The 23367-nt window shown below is 45.2% G+C and overlaps 1 protein-coding gene across 1 annotated transcript; it reads right to left on the reverse strand.

Annotated features, from left to right (window-relative positions):
* Positions 1-528: 528 nt before the first annotated feature.
* On the reverse strand, positions 529-11574 carry LOC132570448 (purpurin-like). The gene is made up of 5 exons (XM_060237049.1): positions 11490-11574; positions 6534-6680; positions 2759-2895; positions 1324-1436; positions 529-758 (listed from the first exon to the last, which is right to left on the reverse strand). Exons 2-5 carry the CDS (start codon positions 6651-6653, stop codon positions 529-531), a joined length of 600 nt encoding a protein of 199 aa, XP_060093032.1. The 5' UTR covers positions 6654-6680; positions 11490-11574.
* Positions 11575-23367: the final 11793 nt, after the last annotated feature.

The following is a 23367-nucleotide window of genomic DNA, read 5'->3' on the forward strand; positions in this document are numbered from 1 at the left end:
GCCCAATTTCATCAGATCTCAGAAGCTAAGCAGGATTGGCCCCAGTTAGTATTTAGATGGGACACTACCAATGAATACTAGAGTGGTGACACGGAGGCAGGCAATGGCAAGTCAGCTCTGAGCATCTCCTGCCTTGAAAACCCTACAAGGTCACCAAAAATGAACTATGGATGGCAAAATAAATAAATAAATCCTTTCAAAGTTTAAAGGTGGCAAATGAGCTGAATTTCTCTCCTGTTTCTGAGGGCATCTCTGACATTGATCGGCAACTGGTTCACGGACTGCATGCCAGCAAAGCTGCTTTGAGGTTAGTCCTTCTTATGCATTCTTATCATTTCTTCTCAACAGGGCTTTTTTTGTAGCAGGAACTCCTTTGCATATTAGGCCACAAACCTGATGTGATGAATCCTCCTGAAGCTTACAGACAGCCCTGTACTAAGAATCCTGTAAGCTCTTAGAGGACTGGCTACATCAGCAGTGTGTGGCCTAATATGCAAAGGAGTTCCTGCTACAAAAAAAAATCTCTGCTCAGTATTTTGACTTACCTGATTGTAGCACTGGCTGGAACTGGCCCGACATGCAGATTTCTTCCTGCTTTTGAAGCACAATGCGCTGAATGGCTGGGGGAAGACCCCGAGGATTGCGGGAGAAAATAATGGAATAGCCGTCATCACAGGATCCATCCTCTTTCAGAGTCCGGCAGGCATAAGTGATGGCATAGTTGTTGTAGTCTGTGTCAATCACCCAGTAGTTGTCTCCTGAGAACATACCAAGAGTTTAAAAATCAGACGAAAGATCCTGCTGTTTCCATTGAGTACTTAGTGGGAAATTGGGAGATCTGGAAGATGACAGAATGGGAGGTAAAAAGATGGGGATTTTGAGGCATGTAAAGCTAGCTGGCCTGTCTTGTTATGCTGTAGGAAGGGAATATTAAAAATATATGGCGGGTATGATCATTGTCCTTGGTACTGGAATAGCAAGAAGCATGGATATGTGTTTCTCATGAATGTGATAAACAACAACTTATGAATCGGGTTTATAGGAATCACTAACAGACTTATCAAAGAGAATTAATTAGAGATTGGAACTGTATCTGATATCAATATTGTGGATGTTTCTAAAGACTTCTGTGGAATATCTATTTGTAATTTTTTTCACTTTGTATAAACTATGATGGTATATTTATAGCTTACTGTTCATCATTGTTCTGTGGTATATGATTTTTATTGCTTGCAGCTGGATACTAGCAACTGCTTTTCTAAGTCTGACCACACACTCTACTTCTCTGTACTTGCAGCCACAAGCAAATGATATCTTTCTTACCTCCGCTGGACAAATAACTGGCCAAGCCTTGATAATTCATGAACATTTTTGCTGGTGTGCTGGGGTCAGGCACTGAGTATTGGGCTGCCATGTCTGCACAGATCATCCAGAATCTGAAACCAGAGGAATGTGAACACTTGAGTAGCATATTGTGGGATTTAACTAGCAACAACCTAAGGCATCCCTAGCAGCAACAGACTAACACAGCTAACTTCTCTGCACTGCTTACTGACGTGACACAGCTGATATAGCCCATTCTGCCCTATTGTCAGAAGCCAGCTGTAGCATGGACCCATCAGTGATGCGGCTTGAATTTATGCAAGACTGCTCAACTTTAGAGCTAATGGCATACCCCAAAATTTGACAGCAAGGGCTGGTGCATCTATGCTAAGAGGAAACTTATTTGCATATCAGGTCATACCCCCCCTGATGTCACCATTGTCTCACATGGCTTTTTTGTAGAAAAAGCCCAGCATGAACTCATTTGCATATTAGACCACACCCCCTGCCACTAAGTCAGCTGGAACTGCGTTCCTGTGCATTCCTGCTCAAAAAAACCCCCTGAAGCTAAGTGCATGGACCAACAGATACATCACAATTTGAATAGGAATGCAGTGTGTCGGAGCCTGATGAAAACAGGAAACTAGGACCTAGAGAGACAAAACAGAATGTGCCATTTCAAGACTGTTAAGTGCAGGACAGGATTACCAATCCCCAGTTGGGTCAAAAAATAGGGACCCCAAGCATGTGAAATGTGCAAAGATGAAAAATTTAAGGACTGCATGTCGGGCCATCAAAAAAATTTCAAAAATTCACAAGTACCAGTAGACATCAGTCTATTGAAACATAATCATAGTAAATACAGACAATGAAATAGAATTGGTGGTCACAGTTCAGATATAAGTAGTAAGAAATAAATATCACAATTCAAGAAACATTCTTCAATAGTAAATAAGAATCCAATAAGAGACTCTGTGCTCCTTCATGTAATAGTGTCCAAAAGACCTCCTAAAGTCCAAAGAGAAGGCAGAGGATGTCCCCGAGAAATCTCTATAGCTGATACATCCTTCCCAGGTATACAAGACATTTCAAAACAATTCTTCAGCAGAAAAATGGAACCTGAATTCCATGCTACTCTAGGCACAGCTCATATCTCAAATTGAATCTGAGTAGTGTAGAAATCAAGTAGTGTGAAGTTTGCTTTCTTTCCACCTCTCCCTCCCCATCCATCTCTCCCTCCCTCCCTCCCTGATATCTGACATTCATGTCTTGTGGCTCTCAAACACCTGACAACAGTAATGTCTTGTGGCTCTCAAACACCTGACATTTATTCTATGTGGCTCTTACAAGTTTGGCCTTCCCTGCTCTAGTGCTACTCTGTTTGCGCTGCTTAGGGTCCAGGCCTATGGCATATGGGCAGGTGGTGGTGTCTTACCCAAAAAGTTTCATTCTGCCTTTGGAAGTTGCAATCATAGTGCCATCGTCCTCAATCGTGTACTCGGCTGAGATGTTATCTTGTAGAAAGATACCTTCTGGGTCTTTCTTGGCCAGAGCATACCATTTACCTTCATACTAAAAATGAGAAGACATTTAAAGTTATCCAAAAGGACATGACATCAGGCTGGATTACTACTAGACCTGAGAAGAGAGGGTAAGCTAGCAGACAGACCACCAAATGTTAGAACAGCCAATTAAGTGTTAATTGGGGCATAAAAGTCAGAGACGGCTTGGATGCACCCCATCACTTCCATAGACAGAACGATTTCCACCCACAGAAAATGGCCTTCTTGTGTTCCCTCTCCGGCTTCAGCTTGAAATGTTTCCTCAGAATGCTCTTCTCAAGGCTGCAGAGCAGAATGCAGGAGGGGAGAAAGTCTCATTCAGTGGGAAGAAATCATTTCACACAAGAAGACATTCCAATGAATTCAAGCTGCTGTCTCTCGAGACGCTGGAATGGAGGTTAAAGTTACAGCTGAGGACCAGTTTATATGGAATCAAGGGATTCCAAAAGTTCCTGGGTTGTACAACTTCAGGACAGAATCCTTCCATGCATGTTAGAGGGTCCAACTTCAAGATGGAATCCCTCTGTGTGAATTACAGGGTCCTGGACTGCACAGCTTCAGTGCAGCAAGGACATCACCAATCCCATGTCTGTGATTACAGTCCTTCTAATGTTACCACAATTGACCACCTTTCTAACATTACCAAAAGTGACGCAGGAACAGGCGTGTCTCAGTGGGTTTTGGGCCACCCACAGATAACATGCATACCAAGCTTAAACTGTCAAACAGAGGCTTCATAGAAAGTAGATTAACTTATAAACAGGGTTGCCAAGTAGGCTTCCCAAATTCCCCACCTGGGCGGGGGACCCCCGATTTGGAGCCTCCTCCCCCCGCTGGCCAAAAAACCGGAAAGCGGGGGAATGGTGGCCCTTCCCACCCAGCCCCGATCCAGCTGCTTCCTGCCCCCAGTCAGCTGGCCGGCGGGGAAAGCCCTGCCCCAAAGCCACCAAGTGACTTATCCCCTCCCGAGGCTCCAGTCTCTGCTTTGAAAGGCTTCCTTTTGGGATGGGATGTCTGTGTTACTTGGAAGAAGTTGGCTGCAACTCGTGAGTAGGCTTTTGCTTTTGACATGTACTGGCTAAAACTCGTGACTCTTGGTGGCCAGAGGAGAAAGGGCGGGAGACCAGCAGGCCGTCAGCTTGTGGGGGCTCGGGGTGGGGGAGAAAACCCAGTCTGCCTTTAGTGCCCTGTTCTGCCGCACTTTGGAGAGCAGAGAAAAAAGGGTGGGAGAGCAACAGGCCATTGGGGTGAGCAAGGTGAGTTTGCAGGGGCTCTGGGTGTGTGTGGGAGAAAAGCCAGTCTGCCCCTCAGAGCCCTGTTCTGCCACACTTTTGCTGTTGGTGGCCAGAGGAGAATGGGCGGCTTGTGGGGGCTCTGGATGTGTGGGGGAGAAGAGCCAGTCTCCCTCGGTGCCCTGTTCTGCTGCACCTTTGTTGTTGGTGGCCAGAGCAGAAAGGGCGGGAGACTAGCACGCTGTTGGGCTGCGCATGGAATTGGCAGCTGCTGGGGGCTTGGGGAGAGAGAAGAGCCAGTCTGCCCCGCAGCCCCACTTTTGTTGGTGGTGGCTGGAGGAGAAAGGGCGGGAGAGCAGCAGGCAGTCGGGGTGAGTGGGGAATTGGTGGCTTCTGGGAGCTCAGGCTTGTGGGGGGGGGGGGTGGAGAAAAGGCAGTCTGCCTCTCGACGCCCTGTTCTGCCGCAGTTTTTAGAAGAGGAAGGGTGGGAGACTAGCAGGCCATCGGGGTAAGCGCGGTATCCGCGAGTTGGGGTGGGGAGGACAGATGCCTTGTTCTGCTGCACTTGTTAGTGGCCACTGCACTGAGGTTGCCTGCCTCTCCTCTACCCATATCCGTCAGCACCGGTGGCTCAAAGAAGCTGCTTTTCATGGGGCTCTGGAATTGAAGTAACATCAGACATCTGCACACAGGGTCGGGCTACTGCAGGCTAGAACTCAGCCCCCTTGCTCTAGTAGCCAGTGCCCAAGGCGACTCCCTTCATTGCAGCGCCTCAGAGCAAATAAGGCTGCTTGGCCCAGTCTTGTGTCCCTGGCAGCACCTTAAGGGGAAGGGGGGAGGAGGCGGAGTTCTCCCCTTCTATTCCAGCAGCCAGGAGTCACTCCAGAGCACCCTTTCCTATCTGGGGTGAGCCAGTGCAGCAGAGTTGGTGCTGCCATTAGGCAAGCAGCGGAAGAGTCCTTCTTCCTCCTGGGGAGAAGTGAAGCTTGCTACGGCTCTCTCGCCCCTGCCCAACTACCTTTTCATTTGGTGCCTGACAGCCTCTGTTTGCCTCCTCTGCGAGCTGCTTGCTCTCCTCGCCTGCTTAGCAGCTGGACAACCTTTGCTTTTGTTGGGAAGTTCTGCTGTGGTGGTCCCTGCAGCAGCCACTGCTGCTGGAGGAGAAGGCTAAGGCAAGCGGAACCCGCCCCCCTCCCAAGGGTGGGGAAGGGGCATAGGAGCAGGGCATTCCTCCTCCCCCCATGCCTTCTCCTTTCTCAGCAGCTGCTAATGGGCAGGTAGGCACGCCCCTGTGGCTGCGGAGAAGAAGGGGCAGGTTCAGGTTCTGCAATCCAGCCTGGCAGCTTGCGTCGGAATTGGGGGTGGGTTGGGCCAAACTGGGGAGAAAGCGGCCACGGGTGTCTCCTTTACTTCCACCACCTTCCACGGCTGCGCTCGGAGGAGAGCCGCTTCTCTGGAGGCCAGCTGGTGGAAAGAGACGCTAATCTTCTGGGGAAGGGGGGGGAAGGCACGCTCCTGCAGGGTGCTGTTGCAACAGACCTCAGCACGCCCAGCTCCTCAAGAGTAAAAGTGGTTTGGTAGGCTTAGGCTCTACCCAGAGTCGCCAGAAACGGGGGGGGGGCAGGGGGGGAGAACGTCTGCTGAGCACTTCATTATTCCCTATGTGGAGATCGATTCTCATAGGGTATAATGGGGAATTGATCTGGAGGTTTCGGGGGCTCTGGGGGAGCTGTTTTTTGAGCTAGAGACACCAAATTTTCAGTATAGTATCTAGTGCCTCTCCCCAAATTACCCCCCAAGTTTCAAAACGATTGGACCAGGGGGTCCAATTCTATAAGCCCCAAAAGGTGCCCCTATCCATTATTTCATATGTAAGGAAGACATTTTAAAAGGTGTTCTGTCCCTTTAAATGTGATGGCCAGATCTCCCTCGGAGTTCAATTATGCTTGTCACACCCTTGTTCCTGGCTCCGCCCCAATGTCTCCTGGCTCCACCCCCAAAGTCCCCAGATATTTCTTGAATTGGACTTGGCAACCCTATTGCCAAGCTCAATGTGATGGCTAGAGATCTCCTGGGATTACAACTGATCTCTGGGCAACAGAGATTAGTTCTCCTGGAGAAAATTGCCATTTTGGAAGGTGGATTTTATGCCATTGTAACCCAACCCCCTCCCCCACCCCCACCCCACCCTCCTCAAGCTCCACCCCTAAAATCTCCAGCTATTTCCCCACCCAGAGCTGGCAACCCTGCTGATAAATGCAGACAACATTTATAAATATTTGAGAAACTCTGTGGCATATCTAACAAATCGAAAAGGAAACTTTAGAAGCCATATGTACTAATTCATTCACTGCAGAATTGCATTTAACGAATAAGGTACGTATTCCCCTCCGCGTCAGAAAGTATTCATAATTACCTTCTTGGGGTCAAAATTTTCCTTCACAGAGAAAGACTCTACTACACATGAAGGCTGTGCCAAGCAATCATCAATGATGGACAGCAGGATCACCAAGAATGTGCACGGGGTGTGTTTCATTCTGTAAAGCAGCACAACTGTTTGGCTCTGGAGGAAAGAAAAAAATCACACATCTCTGACACTCCTGCAATGATTGGCTACACTTCCCCAGGCCCTTGCAAATGCATGTTTCTAGGGGAATCCGCGTGTTTTTAAAAAGCTGTGAAATGAACTATCCGTACAAAGAGATACCTCATATATGAGCTGTGCTAGTTATTATTTGACAGAGCCCCAGCCCCTTGTGGATTCCAGGCAAGTATATTTCCCAAAACAAAAGTTGGATCTTACAGATTATGACTGCTAAAGTTGCTGCATTCCATTGTTTCAAGAAATACAAACAGCAAGCAGAGTGGAATCCATTTTTTCCAGGCTAATCAGACAGATAGATAAGTGCCAGAGAAGTGCTTGTGTTCTGGTATTTGTTTTCTGGACTAGCATTACTACTACCTATATAACCCTTTCAATGCACTTTAGTGATAGTTTGCAAACAATGATTTCAATGTTTCACGCAGTAAAATACAGTTGCAAAGTACACTGGAAGTGGATTGAAAGAAGGACAATTACACCTATATGTATGGACTGGTAAATTACATTTCAGTGTTTCATAAGAAGTGTGAGTGTACCTGAAGAATGTATCGGAAGATGTGTGCAGGCACACAAAAGCATACAGCTTGAATAAAATTTCGTTGGTCTTAAAGGTACCACTGGACTTTGTTCTGCTGTTTCAGACCAATGTGGCTACCCAACTGAATCTTCTATCAACACAGTACAGTGTCAATAATGCCCACCTGGATTTCACCTAGGTTTAGATGCTCACTCTATTGCAGCTGGCAGGGCCAGATTGAGACCCTCTTTGGACCCTCAACAGGTTTCTGAAAGAGCACAGAATTCCCTCTACACCTCTTTCATCCCTCTGCAAAATGATACTGAAGGGCAAGGGAGAAAATTGGGGAGATCCTACTAGCTCTTTATCAGCTGCTGAATATACCACTTGGACTAAGTTTGTCATCTCCTCTAGCCTGGACACAACCAGAGCTCCCTGAAGCAGAAGGAGGAGGAGGAGGAGAGATTGGATTTATACCCTGCCCTTCACTCTGAATCTCAGAGCGGTTTATAATCCTTTCCTCTTCCCACAACAGACACCCTGTGAGGTAGATGGGGCTGAGAGAGCTCTGAGAGTAGGGTTTCCATTCCCCTGGTTGGGACAGAGTTTCTCCTGATTTTGGGGGCTCCAATCCACCACTGACCAGCTGGCCGGTGGGAGAAGCCCCACCCTTGAGCACCCCTCTCCCACTTCAATGTTGGCATGACAAAGTCACCCAGAAGTGACTTAATTACACCAGGCACATTACACATTGACACTAGCATTTTGGCCAGAACTCTACGGTTGTCATAAGGTTTTTGACAAAAATGCCAGAGTGTCAATGCACGACATGCACAGTGTAATTATGTCACTTCTGGGTGATGTGAATGCAAAGCACATGTAAGGAAACATCCTGGAATGGACCTGGGAGCTTCCTACTGGAAGCCAGGTAAGACCTGGCAACTCTGTTTGAGAGAACTGCTCTAAGAGAACAGCTCTGAGAAACCTGTGACTGACCCAAGATCACCCAGCTGGCTTTATGTGGCAGAGGGGGGAATCAGACCTGATACTCCAGATTAGAGTCCACTGCTCTTCACCACTACACCACACTGGAAGCCAACATTAGCTTGTGGCTCACAATCTGGGGCCAACATTAGCCACCCTGGTGAATCAGGACCTGCTCAGGGTGTTCGCGTTGTGGTTGCCAACCTCCAGGTGATGGCTGGAGATCTCCTGGAATTAAAATTGATCTTCAAGTGATCACATAGAGAAAATGGCTGCACTGGAAGGTGGTTTGTAGGTATTTACATTCCATTGACTTCCCTCCTCTCCCTAAACTCTGCCCTCCATCCGCAAAATCTCCAGATATTTCCCAACTTGGAACTGGCAATCCTGGTGTGTGTGCTTTTTTGTTGTATTCATTTTAGCTGTATTGTTTCAACTGGTTATAATTTAGAAATTTTTGTTTGGTCCCTTTGGGGGACAAAAGTGGCACGGACACCTCCTGATAAAATTGAAAAAACAATAACGAAGGAGTGGTGGTCCCCTCCCTGCTCTTGGGCAAATGTTTTCTGTCTGTCCACCATCTGGAACTGGCTGCAGACAGATTATGCCCTGCCTTTGTTCAGAACTCCCGGTCCTCCAATTCAACAGTGGACAGCTGCATTCAGAATTCAGCTAAAGGTATGAATCTGCCTTGCTATAAGGTTATCCGAGAGGACAAGCCATTTCAGGATGTCAAGCAAGAGTATTAGCTAGATCTGGGGGTGGGGGAGGGAAGGGGGAAGTACAGTTCACAGACTGATCACACAGAGTTCCAAGTAAACAGATTTCCATAATCCAAATCCAGAGCACTGCTATGGGCTCAGAACCTTCTGCTGACCCCTGGAATTCTTCCAAAGGATTGATGCAGCATTGCTTCCATATACAACAGGATCCTATGATCATATACCAAGTCAGGCCATTGGTTTTTCTCTCCCACCACTTCCTACTCCTGGTGACCGTTCACCAGCGTCTTAGGGACAAAGGGTCTGGAGATGCTGGGAACTGAACCAGCAACCTTCTGTGCCTAGCCACTGTGCTATGCTTTCTTCCCAAGCAGTGCAGCTTTTCCTAGACTACAACACATCCTACTGCTAGCAGAAGAGTTCCTACCACCATGTGGCATAGCAGTTAGAGGGTCAGACTAAGACTTGGGACAACCAGATTTGAATCCTGGTTCTGCCATGGAAGCCCTTTGGGTGACCTTGGGCCTGTCACAATCTCTCAGCCTAACCCATCTTGCAGGGCTGTTGTTGAGAAGATAAAGTGGAAGAGGGGAGAACAATGCGATAATACACCTTGGGTCCCCACAGGGGAGAAAAGCAAGGTATAAATAAAATATAAATGAATAAGCATTTTCAGCCCTGCACAAGCCATGTCATAGCACCCCCCAATAACCCTTGCTTGAGCCTAATTTGCAAATGACTTTTAGACTTGCATTGTTTTTATAAGGTTCCCAACTCTGGATTAGGACATGCCCAGAAATTTGAGGATGCAGCTCTGGACACGTGGGATTTGGGAAGGAGAGGGACCTCAGCTGACATACAGTCCACCCTCTGAAGCATCTCTTTTTCTCCAGGGGAATTGATCTGTCACCTGGAGATCACTTGCAATTCCAGGAGATCTCCAGGCCCCACCTGGAGGTTGCCAACCCTACCCATAGAATCCTGCTAGCCCAGGGGTGGCCAAACTTGCTTAATGTATGAGCCACATAGAATAAACATTAGATATCTGAGAGCTGCAAGACATGAACATCAGATGTTTGAGAAGCACAAGATGAGAAGGGAAGGGAAGGGAGGAAGGAAGGAATATAGATGGGGAGAGGGAGGGAGAGGAGGTGGAAAGAAAGCAACTCTAAATGCATTTTCCAAGCTGCCGGCTGGTTTGACTTGGAGAAGTAATTTAAAGAGACAATTGCCTTCTCCAAGTTGGCCAACATGGCAGTAGGGGCTTCAAGAGCCACAAACCATGTGTGAAAGAGCCACATGTGGCTCCAGAGCCACAGTTTGGCAACCCCTGTGCTAGCCTGTCTACATTGTATCCCCAGATTTATGGGTGGCAATGGGGAAAAAAGACTCCTACTCTCTGTGTCACAAGAACACACTACTTCCATTGCCACAGGGCTTGCCAACCTCCAGGTGGTTATGCAAGGGAGCACAGGAATGATACAGCTAATATCATAACCCCAAATAATGAAATACATATTTCCAAAACTGCAAAATATTAGTAATGCCAGTCTCAATTGGCTTCTTATACAAAATTGCTACATACATGAATCATATGCCTTGCAAAAGTATACCAGAATACAATATGTTCATAAATACACAAGTCTCTATTTCAGTTTAAGCATGAATACTGCCCGAAAGGGGGTATTTGAGTTGGTAACTGGTGGTGAATGGGAAAAATACACTGGAAATTGCACATTGCTTTACAAATGTAAGTTACAAATCTTTACAGAGGTCCTGCTGGGAAGTGAAATACAAAACAGGTTCTTAGTCGACTTCAGGATGGTATCTGTATATTTTTTTGGAATATACTCTAGGAAGGAGGAGAAGACTGCAGATTTATACCCCACCCTTCTCTCTGAATCAGAGACCCAGAGCAGCTTACAACCTCCTATATCTTCTCCCCCCACAACAGACACCTGTGAGGTGGGTGGGGCTGAGAGGGTTCTCATAGCAGCTGCCCTTTCAAGGATAACTCCTGTGATAGCTATGGCTAACCCAAGGCAATTCCAGCAGGTGCACGTGGAGGAGTGGGGAATCAAACCCAGTTCTCCCAGATAAGAGTTCACACACTTAACCACTACACCAAACTGGAAGTGAAGACAAAATACTTCAGTGGACACGGAAATTTCCCATTTGGGGCAAAATTTCATTTTGGGGTATTGTTCCTGTGAATTTCCAGGTGGTGACTAGAGACCTCCTGGAATTACAACTGGTTTCTAGAGGACAGATCAGTTCATCAGGAGAAAATGGCTGCTTTGGAAGATGGCATTATGAGGTCCTTCCCTCCCAAACCTTGCTCTCTCCAGACTCTACCCCCCCCCCCAAAAAAAATCTCCAGGTATTTCCCAACTCGTAGCTGGCAACCCTAAATTTCACATTTAAAATGCTGGCAAAACATACTCTGAATGTTCTAACTAAGGAGCTCCCATGTAAACTGGATATCTCAGTAGAACAGGAATACCATGGCATAAAACTGAGAATGCCTATAGCAATCAAGAAACCTACCTGTTCAATTCAAAGAGTTTCAGCAGTTTGAGTCTGGCTTTCCTTTGCCACCCCAGAGGTCCAAATGTTAACAGCTTAGACTAGCAGCCTTTAAATAAGGGGGTCTCGAAAGGCACTAATTAGCTTTATTTTTTTTCCTCCTGGGCTTAAATAAAATACTTAACTCTGGCTAATCCATTATGTAAAAACCATCAGCAGTAATCCTCACACCAGAAAGTCTGTTTGCTATTATCACACACATGGCTTTTATGTAATTGGGCGGGGAGGGGACTACAAGCACCCAGCCAGGTAGTGAAACCATATGTCTTCCCTAGTGATATCTTCCCTCGGGAAATCTGAGTTGGTGATCCACCATTTTTATCCACACACGCTGAATGTTAAGCACACAGTTTTCCATTAAAAGCTATAACAAATTACAAATAGATGCATGAAGGTGGTGGTGGGGGGGGAAATTTATGTCGAGGGGTTACGGGAAAAAGTTTCCCCACCCTATCAAAAATATAAACCTATAAACATAATCAAATTCCCGTTCCCATTTTAGGCCATACGGGGGGGGGGGGTGCGGATCGATAAAGATGGCGATCGCACATCTTTAAAGTAGTTTGTGTAACATCACTATTTATTTAGTTGTGTTGTAATGATCTTATTTGAAAAAAAAATTATAATAGTCAGGAGTGATTTAATTGGAGGGGGGAAGTAATCACAATGCAATGACACATTATCAAAATCACGTGGAATACCATAAAGAATGGGGGCGGGTGGAAGCAAGGAATGTATTCAGTAAAAGAAAATCATGTTACATCGTTATATATTTTTCACGTTGTAACACGAAACGTGATTTGTTTAAAAAAAATTACTTTATTTCAGGAAAATATTGGATAATTTTTAAAGGGAGTAAAATTAAGGAAGTATGACGAAATAACTGGGCAGAATCATGGGTGTGGAGTTCTGTGGGTGTGTTCTACTGATGTGAGAAGTTTGACAGCACATTGGCGTGAGTTCCGCACATAAATTTCGAGCCCCGAAATTGTATCAAAAATAAATTTCTCTCATTTTGAGGATCTCCTAAATGCGGGGCAACACCGCTTTGGAGGCAGGTCAAACTGCCGCACCGGGTCAAGATATGCGGAAACCAACATCTGCCCTGGGGGAAACCCAGCACCGGAGCCGGAGCAAAGGCTAATGAAGAATCAGCCATTGTCTCCCCTTTGTTTCCTGGGCTCAGGGAATGACTATTAAACCAACTTAAATCTGCAAAGTAGACACATTCCATAGATCGCTACCATATTTCTGAATCTTGTTGCCTATAGATAGGAATTGTATAGATAGGCCTTTCCTTTGTAACTGGAAATCACAGCAATGTTCTCTGAGAACCTCTTTTTGCTAGGGCCAAGGAAACCAAGCGTTTGCCCCCGAGGTTAATCCATGATTGTCATTAAAAGGCCGTGGACTCTTGAGATCAGCAGCTACTAGGCAGGGAAAGCGCTTTGTTACTTCAGCTCTCTGAAAAACAGTGTCTAGATAATAAGCTCTCTTAGTTAAGGCAAAATGTATTGTTATGTAAAGGCACTGACACACTTCAGAAATTATTACTCCTTCTGACCCTTCCTTCAACTCTGACGGTAAGATTGTAACCCAGTGATGTCATATGCACACTACCAACACTTTATTAGAATACAGCATCTCTGTAATGCATTAAATAGGGTTGCCAGGTCTGTGTTGGAAAACACTGAGAGATTTTGGGGGTGCAATGCCATAGAGTCCACCCTTCAAAGCAGCCATTTCCGCCAGGGGAGCTGATCTCTGCCAGCTGGAGATCAGTTGTAAAAGCAGGAGATCTCCAGCCCCCACCTGGAGGCCGGCAACTTAATTAAAGAGAAGAAGAAGAAGAAGAATTGCAGATTTATACCCTGCCCTTCTCTCTGAATCAGAGACTCAGAGCGGCTTACAATCTCCTATATTTTCTCCCCCCCACAACAGACACCCTGTGAGGTGGGTGGGGCTGAGAGGACTCTCACAGCAGCTGCCCTTTCAAGGGCAACCTCTGCCAGAGCGATGACTAACCCAAGGCCATTCCAGCAGGTTGCAAGTGGAGGAGTGGGGAATCAAACCCGGTTCTACCAGATAAGAATCCACGCACTTAACCACTACACCAAACTGACTCTCCAAACAGCAAAGTAATGTTGCTGTTGTGCTTTTTTCTCAATGGCATTACTGAAACAAGGAAGGAACAGGTGTCATCTACACAGTTTACATTGTTAATATTCCTTCCAACAATTTTGACTCCACCTTAAGTTTAAGTTTTCACTCCACTTTAAGTTTAAGTTTATTGGATTTATATCCCACCCTTCCCGCCAGAGCAGGCTCAGGGCGGCTCACAACATGTAAAAACAGAACAGTTCACATTACATTATTAAAACCATTAAAACAGTCAAAACATTCTGGTGCTAATATCAGTTGACACTATTGTATTTCAAATGGCGTTCAGGATATAAGATATTCCCTACTCCCATATCAGTCCTTCTGGATTAACGGCCAGCCGGAATTGTGTTGTTTTCCAGACCTTGTGGAACTGGGCGAGGTCCCACAAGGCCCTAGCTTCTTCCGGATACTGATTCCACCAGAAGGGGGCAGCGATCATGAAGGCTCTCTCTCGAGTTGACTTTAATCTTGTTTCCCTCGGACCACGGATCAATAATAGATGTTGTGTCCCAGATCTAAGTACTCTCTGGGGAACGTGTGGGGAGAAACAGTCGCTAAGGTAAGCAGGTCCTCGGCCATATAGGGCTTTAAAGGTGATAACCAGCACCTTGTAGCGAATCCGGTATACTATTGGCAGCCAATGCAGTTCCCGCAGTCTCGGCTATATGTGCTCCCACTTGGGGAGCCCCGATAGCCACCTAGCCGCTGCATTCTGCACTAGCTGCAGTTTCTGGGTTTGAGACAGGGGCAGTCCCATGTAGAGGGCATTACAGTAGTCCAGTCTCAAGGTGACGTTGAATGGATCACAGTTGCTAGGTTGTAGTAGAGGAAGGGAACCAACTGCCTCACCCGTTTGAGACGGAAAAAGGCAGATTTGGCAGTGGCTGCTATCTGGGCCTCCATTGACAAGCACGGCTCCGGCAGCACCCCCAAGCTCCTGACCGTGAACGCCATTGTCAGTGGCGCCCTGTCAAAAGACAGTAAGGGAATTTCCCTGCCCAGACCACCATGTCCCAAACAAAGGACCTCTGTCTTCATCGGATTCAGCTTCAGTCAACTCAGCCTAAGCCATCCAGCCACAGCTTGCAGCGCCAGGTCCAGATTTTCTGGGACACAGCCAGACTGGCTGTCCATCAGTAGATAGGGCTGGGTGTCATCAGCATACTGATGACAACCCAGTCCATACCTTCAGGAAATCTGAGCAAGGGGGCACATAGATGTGAACCAACATTGGAGAGAGCACCGCCCCCTGAGGCACACCACAATTAAGTGAGTGTTTCTGGGATGATTGTCCCCCAATTGCCACCCTTTGTCCCTGACCTTAAAGGAAAGAGGAAAGCCACTGCAAGGCCAACCCCTGAATCCCTGCATCAGCGAGATGGTAGGTAAGCAGCTGATGGTTGACCATATCAAACGCAGCCAACAGATCTAACAACATCAGTACTGCTGAACCACCTCGATCCAGATGCCGCTGGAGGTCATCCACTAAGGCGACCAGTACTGTCTCCGTCCCATGACCTGGGTGGAAACCAGACTGGTGGGAATCTAGGATGGAAGCATCCTCCAGAAAACTCTGTAACTGTAGCGCTACTGCCCTCTCAATAATCTTGCCCAAAAAGGGCAGGTTCAAGACCAGGCGATAATGTGCCAATTCTGCTGGGTCCAGTGTGAGTTTTTTCAGGAGAGGGTGTCTCTTTCAAAAACATTGGAAAAAGCGTTTTGGAGAGGGATCTATTTATGATGTCCCGTGTAGGATATCGTAGCTCCATCTGGCAAGCTTTAATCAGCCAGGATAGGCAGGGGTCCAGATCACACGTTGTTGGGCGCACAGTGGAGAGAATTTTGTCAACTTCCTCCAGTCTGAATGTTGTAAAATGATCCAAAACTGGTCCAGAAGACAGGCACGGAGCCTCGAGTTCACATACAGTTTCAAAAGTGGCAGGGAGATCATAACGGAGCAATGAAATCTTATCTGTGAAAAAAGTCGCAAAGGCCTCGCAGCCAATATCCAATTCCCTATGATTCCCTCTGCCACAAGGCAGACCCATCAGAGCCCGAATTGTGCTAAATAGTTGTGCCAGGCGCAACATTGCAGATGCAATCTGGGCTGCAAGTAAGCTTTCTTTGTGGCTTTGACTGCCATCTCATAGGACCTCATAAACTCTCTATAAGATGTTCTAGTTGCTTCGTCTTGAGTCTGTCGCCACTGCCTCTTTAGCTATCTGAGCCTTCATTTCATCAGCCACAATTCCGAGCTATACCACGGCGCTAGCTTAGAACGAGGCCACAGAGGGCATCGGGGGTGCAATCTTGTTGATGACCCTAAAGAGCCAACCATGTCAGGTCTCAACTAGGTCATCTAGAGAATTGCCAGGGGGCCAGGGATCCCACAAAGTCATTTGGAACTGCGTTGGATCCATCAGGCTCTGTGGGTAAACTAAAGAGCCACCTTCATCTTAATCTAATCCAGTTTTCCTTATAGGTTCTGCATATCAATTGAAGAGATAGGGAGATAAAATGCTTATTTGTCTGACACCTTTCCCAATTGGAAATCATCCTGTTTCTTCATATTCTGTCCTAATAGTGGTCTCTTTTCCAGAGTATAAATTGCGCATTAAAATAATCTGAGGTTGTAGCACACCTGTTTCTTTTGATAGCAAAAACCATCCATAGTTTTTCATGATCAACACAGTCAAAAGCCCTGCAGCAAGCTATGAAACACAAGCTCATTTTCTTTTGAAATTCTCTTGTGTGCTCCAGAAACCAATATAAATTTGCAATATGGCCTCTAGTGCCTCTCCCTTTTGTGAATCTAGCATGAACATCTAGCATATCTCATTCTGTAAATGAGAACAATATTTGTTGTAAGACTGTTTAAAGACAGGTTAGATAATTATTGCCAACCCTGGGTTGAGAAATGCCTGGATATCTGGGGATGAACCTTTGAGTGAGTGAGTGGGGAGAGGAAGAATTTCCCAGAAAATAAATATGGAAAATCCACCATTAGAAATGGGATATAATAGCAGGAGTCCATGACTTCATTGAGAGAGCTAGCTATTACATTAAATGCTAGCAAAAACTGCAAGGCAGCAATTCCCACCAGTAACATATTTGAATGTTATTCTGGAATACCAAATGAATCACCATTTTAAAGGTCATGCTGTGTACAGAGCATTTTCCACTAAATGGTCTTCTTCAGACTTGGCTGGGGACGGGGTGCTTTTTTTTTAATTTAATTTTTTTATTGTAAAAATGTACTTCACACATACATCATACATTGTGAACATAAACACAAACTTAAACTTAAACTAGCCTGCTAGATATACAAATCTATGTTATTAATAATAAACAAAGTTTATATATATATCTGGAAGCTTACACAAAGTATTTTGATGGTTTTGTACAAAATCAAAGAAAGGAAACCATTTTTCCATTAAATCTTTAGCTTCAGAATTAACATTTGACTGTTGCAAGTTGTATGCAATTTTATCCATTGTAATTATGTCCCAAATCTTTAAGAACCATTGCCGTTTGGATAGCAAAGATGTAGATTTCCACTACTGAGCAATTAACATTTTTGCTGCTAGTAAAAGCATCGTTGTTAATTCAGATTTATGTTTTGGAACTTCATCAGGCGACCATAGATTCTGGTGTGTTTCTGGGATCCAGCAATGAGTTTAATGCCAAGGAAGTTACAGTGCCAACAAAATGCCATGTTGATCCACTTTGTTCTGGACGTAACATTTGCCCATGTTGGTATGAACACTGTAGGGTTGCCAATCCCCAGGTGGGGGCAGGGGATCCCCTGGTTTGGAGGCCCTCCCCCCGCTTCAGGGTCGTCAGAAAGCGGGGGAAGGGGAGGGAAATGTCTGCTGGGAACTCTTATTCCCTATGGAGATTTATTCCCATAGAAAATCATGGAGAATTGATCCACAGGTATCTGGGACTCTGGGGGGGGGCTGTTTTTTGAGGTAGAGGCACCAAATTTTCAGTATAGCATCTAGTGCCTCTCCGCAAAATACCCCCCAAGTTTCAAAAAGATTGGACCAGGGGGTCCAATTCTATGAGCCCCAAAAGAAGGTGCCTGTATCCATTATTTCCTATGGAACGAGGGCATTGAAAAGGTATGTCGTCCCTTTAAATGTGATGGCCAGAACTCCCTTTGGAGTTCAATTATGCTTGTCACAGCCTTGATCTTGGCTCCACCCCTAATGTCTCCTGGCTCCACCCCCAAAGTCCCCAGGTATTTCTTAAATTGGACTTGGCAACCCTAGAACACTGTCTTTGATAATGGATCTACAAAACAGCTGCCACAAAGAGACCATCAATTATTAAACAGAGCAACGGATAGCAGGTCAATCATCTTGGAAAATAAAAGTCACTTGGTATTGGACTCTTATTTGCCAAATACTACATGCCACCAGAAATCCTTTTGAGATGCTAAGGACTAAACCTGGGACATTCCACATGAAGCACAATACATTCAGTCTCTGAGCCATGATCTACTCCCATGCCTTCTCATTTTAAAGTGGAAATGATGGCTATGAGATCCATACTAGAATCTGCAAACTGGAAGAAGAGTTGGTTTTCAAACTCTGTTCTTCTCTTCCCTAAGGAGTTTCAAAGCAGCATAAAATTGCCTTCCCTTTCCTCTCCCCACAACAATTGCTTTGTGAAGCAGGTGGGGCTGAGAGAGTTCTGAGAGAACTGTGACTGGCCCAAGATCACTCAGAAGGCTTCATGTGGGGGAGAGGGGAGTCCAACCCAGTTCTCCAGATTAGAGTCCACTGCTCGTAATCACTACACCAAGCTGGCTCTCAACTGGCACAATTAATATTGCCATTTTTGGGCCTGAAAAAGTACTAACAATCCAGCCATTTGCCAAAAGTCAGTGGTGCCAAAAATGAGTAAGACATTAAACATTTATTGCAGTGATGGCCTAATGGACATCTAGAAGTGCTTAATTATTTAATACAGACAGGTATTGCCTTAATGTGGCAGGAGATTGATAGAGATGCAGAAAGCAGAGAAACAGAGGAACACTGGCCAATTCAATCCATCAGACTTGTTACACAAGGGCATTCATCATTCATTAAAAGCTGGCTGTCAGCTACCGGGATTTTTTTTTTTTTTTGTATTAGAAGCAATTAAACAGCTGCAAAAATTTGAGCAATCTCTGCCAATAATAAATATTGTATTTATAAAAACTCACAGAAAGTGAAATGATCCCCTAAAAATCATGAAAGGGTGGCAACTCTGGGTTGGATGATCCAGTGATTTCCTTTTGCTAAGAGAGGAGTCTCATTCCAAAGCTAGAAGATTTTTGGAGCAGGACTTACCATACCAAAGCAAGACAACTCACTAAGGGCCAAAATGCATGGTAGACCAAACACAGTTCAAGTCATGGGTATGCAACTCAGCTTGAAGTCAGATGTACCCTGGAGAAATCATCTTAAACAGTTCTAATTTGCAATGTCAGGTTGCCAGCTCTGGGTTGGGAAATACCTGGAAATTTGAGGATGGCACCTGAGGGAGGTGCGGTTTGGAGGGGAAAGGACTTCAATGTGGCATATTGCCATAGAGCCCAACTTCAAAAGTAGCCATGTTCTCTGGGTGAACTGATGTGTGTCCCCTGGAGATCAGTTGTAATCCCAAGAGATCTCCAGCTACCACCTGGAAGCGCAACCTATAGGTTTTAGTGACAAATGACTATTTAATAAGCAATTAACAATACAATAAAGTCCTATTCAAAATCACAATCTCTTCTCATTATTCAAATTACAAAAAGGAAGTCCATACTGTTCTTGTTCTTAAAGAACTTGCAATCACTGCAGCAATAAAACCAGGTCACAAAGGAACTTGTAAACTGATGTCTTCATGCAATGAGAAGGAAAAAAATTCCATTCATATCATTGTATCCATTGTGTAACAGCAAAATGAAATTCCCTGAACAGGTCATCGACTTCTGCCACACCTGTTTCAATTTCTTTATCAACGAGGGATATTTCACAGTTTCAAACTACTAGAAATAAATTCTAAGGGACACAAAGTCTCCAGTACGTTTTCTCTATGGTGGCTCACACTCACCACTGCGGCAGTGATTACAAGTTCTTTAAGGACAAGGACAATATGGACTTCCTTTTTGTAATTTGAATAATGAAAAGAGACTGTGATCTTGGATGGGACTTTATTGTATTGTTAATTGCTTATGACATACCTATTTGTCACTATAACCTGCAGGTTGTATTTTGTATTGCATTCTCTGTAGTGACTTCTTTCTTGGTCATTTTCACCACCCGGAAGCTGGCAACCTTATTTGCAAGGAAGGAGAGAGAGCTTCTGGTTCCCTTCCCACAGAATTGAGGAAGAGGGTTACCCCTATTCTCAAGCTCTGGGTGTTGCTTTCTTCTTTTTGGAAGACATTTTGGAAGAGTACCTTTGAAAAAAACAGTTTCTGCACGTTTGTATTCTCAAGACTTAGCCCCGTCTTCTAAGATTGACAGACTATGGTTGTGAAGGGGGGAGAATATACTTCAGTGCTTTGGAGAACAAGCATGTGGATCCTGTTCCTCGTCATCTGCCACTTCACAGGCTGATAGTGGCAGAGGGTAGCCCTGCTGGTCTGCAGTAGAGGAGCCAGATTGGAGTCCAAGGGCACCTTTGAGACCAACAAGATTTTGGGAGGCATAAGCTTTCAAGAGCCAAAGCTCCCTTTATCAGATACCTTCACATGTTGGAGTGAAGATTTATTTTGAAGTGTTATTAATTAAGAAGATCAACATTAGGAAGAACAACATTAGGAAGAACTTCCTATATATGGCTGTTCCTCAGGTTTTTAAACAGAGGCTAGATGGCCATTTGACAGCAATACAGATCCTCTGAATTTAGGGAGGTTATGGGAAGCAGGGCAGGAAGGGTTGCAACAGTGCTTAGTTCTTGTAGCCCTTTCTTACACGCCCAGGGAAATGCTGATTGACACTTTGAAATCAGTCAGAAATGTATATCCATGGGGGTGGGGGGGTATTTGTGAATTTCCTGCATTGTGCAGCCGGCTGGGCTAAATTACCTTGGAGGTCACTTCCAGCTCTATGATTCTATGATTATTGATAAAATGCTTCAAAGAAAAATGGAAAAATACTGCTCGTAGAGTGACACTATGGAATAATTTTTTTAAAATATAAACATTAACACAAGAGCCAAACCCCTTTAAGTTCTGCCATTAAAGAGAAAGTCTTCCATCCACAAAGTATACAGTAGCCCCCAACCCCAGCATTTTCTACTGCACTCAGCCAGTATTGAAGCATTGATTACAATTTATTACTCCAAACACTGCTCCATAGGAAATGAACAGCTGATGTCACAATGTTGTTCTAAAGACTACCATTTAGTACACTGAGTGATATTACAATCAGTTTAATCAGTAATTAATCTCCAACACTATGCCAAGGAAATGAGCAAGGTTATTTAAAGGCTGAGGAACAACTTTATCTGCTCAATGTTTTTGTAGTTTCACTACAGTGTTTTACTGCTTTATGTATTGCTAACTTCAGGAAGCACTTCACAGCATTAATAGCACAATCTTAAGTACACTTTAAAATGACAGCACAAATTACAAGCACAACACTAAAAACATGACCAAGATAGTCAATTCATGCCGCAGTACTCCACTTACTATATAGGGGTGTGAAAGTTGGACAGTGAAGAAAGTTGACAGGAAGTAAGTTCATTCATTTGAAACATGGTGTTGGAGGAGGGTTTTAGGGATAGTGTGGTCTGTCAAAAAGACCAATCAGTGGGTTCTAGACCCTGAACCCTTCCTAGAAGCGAAAATGACTAAACTGAGGCTATTTCTGGTTATGTTATGAAAAAACAGGAGTAACTGGAAAAGGGCATAATGCTAGGAAAAGTTGAAAGCAACAGGAAAAGAGGAAGATCCAACTTGAAACAAATTGACTAAGTTGAAAACGCAGTCCTCATTTTGCACACCTGAGGCAAGGCTATTAACAGTAGGATGTTTGGAAAGATATTAATTTATAGGGTCTCCATAAGTCAGAAGACAACATGAGATGAACCAAGGCCAGAGGGGCAAAGGGGACCATTTTAATTCCTATCACACCTTGCCCAGTACCTCAGGTGAACCAAAATTTTACCCATCAGAAACAAAATAATGGCACTGGTAGCATTTATATAACAAAAACAGGATATACTTTATTTTAAACAGATTGGTGGGGAGGAAAAAGGTACAGAGGTTTGTAGGATTAGAATCTGTGGGCAGGCAGAAAAACTTATATACAGGAACACCTTGTGTAGGCAAGTTGTTATTTCATAAGACAAAATGTTTCCCTCAGCTGGACAACACTTCTTAGAATTAACAGGGCTTTTTTGGTAGAAAAGGCCCAGCAGGAGCTCATTTGCATATCAGGCCACACCCCTTGATGCCAAGCCAGACAGAACTGCATTCCTGTGCATTCCTGCTCAGAAAAAGCCCCGAGAATTAACCTTGCTGGTAAAGGTTTTGCTTTTTAATCATTCACTCTAGCTGTCTCTGAGGAACTGACTGTGGCTTTATCAGACCTTCCATCTCAGACCCTTTCTCCCTGGCAGACTAGTTATCCTCTTCTCAGGAAGAGCTATAACCCTGGACTTTGGCACCTCTGAGGGCCTGTTACTCTTGTGCGTCAAACCCTTTTGCCAAGTCCTTTTTTCTCTGCTGGGGTATCAGTCTGCCTTCTGAGATTCCAAATTCCACCGGAACCTTTGTCCCTCTCACAGTGTGTTTCTGTTCTCTCACACAAATGGAGTCTGTCCATTATTCTTGGGATCAGAAGTCCTCACCAGAGCCTTTGAACTCACTCTGCCTGGTGACACTCTGTGCCGCAAAACAGAGACTCCCCAAAAGAGCAACCGCTTGCTCCTTCATAATAATAATAATAATAATAAATTTTATTTCTATCCCGCCCTCCCCACCTTAGCGGGCTCAGGGCGGCTAACAGCATATTACAAAACATACAGTGATATTATAAAAACATTTAAATCCAACAATATAAAACATCAACAATGAAACTACTAACATTAAAAACCAGTTCAATGATATAATTATTCTGCTGTGTGAACCTTCAGACCGCATTGGCGGCTCCTTAATTCTTGATCTTCCTAACAGTCCGGATGTGCCAGTTTAAAAAGGACGGTCTTGCAGGCCCTGCGGAACTGCTCAAGGTTCCGCAGGGCCCGCACCTCCTCGGGGAGTCGGTTCCACAGAGTAGGAGCCGCACTCGAGAATGCCCGTACTCTGGTGCTCTGATGTTTAATCTCCTTCGGCCCGGGGATGGTCATCAGATTTTTCCCGACTGACCTCAGTGCTCTCTGGGGTTCGTATGGGGAAAGACGGTCCCTCAGGTAGGTGGGTCCTCGGCCATATAAGGCTTTAAAGGTAACGACCAACACTTTGTACTGGACTCGGTATATAATCGGCAGCCAGTGCAGTTCACGTAGCCCCGGCTGTATATGCTCCCGTTTTGGAAGTCCCAACAACAGCCTGGCCGCCGCGTTCTGCACTAGCTGCAGCTTCCGAGTCCGGCACAGAGGTAGCCCCAAGTAGAGGGCATTACAGTAGTCTAGTCTTGAGGTGACCGTTGCGTGGATCACCGTTGCGAGGTCCCGGCGCTCGAGGAAAGGG

Source organism: Heteronotia binoei, chromosome 4 (assembly GCF_032191835.1).
Source record: "Heteronotia binoei isolate CCM8104 ecotype False Entrance Well chromosome 4, APGP_CSIRO_Hbin_v1, whole genome shotgun sequence".
NCBI lineage: Eukaryota > Metazoa > Chordata > Lepidosauria > Squamata > Gekkonidae > Heteronotia > Heteronotia binoei.

What these genes read in the sequence shown, in the direction of transcription:
- LOC132570448 (XM_060237049.1), bottom strand. Translation starts at nt 6,653, where the DNA reads ATGAAACACACCCCGTGCACATTCTTGGTGATCCTGCTGTCCATCATT. An exon ending in AAAATTTTGACCCCAAGAAG is followed by an intron (nt 2,896 to 6,533) that starts GTAATTATGAAT and finishes TCTCATTTTTAG; the next exon opens with TATGAAGGTAAATGGTATGC. An exon ending in CAGTTATTTGTCCAGCGGAG is followed by an intron (nt 759 to 1,323) that starts GTAAGAAAGATA and finishes GTATGTTCTCAG; the next exon opens with GAGACAACTACTGGGTGATT.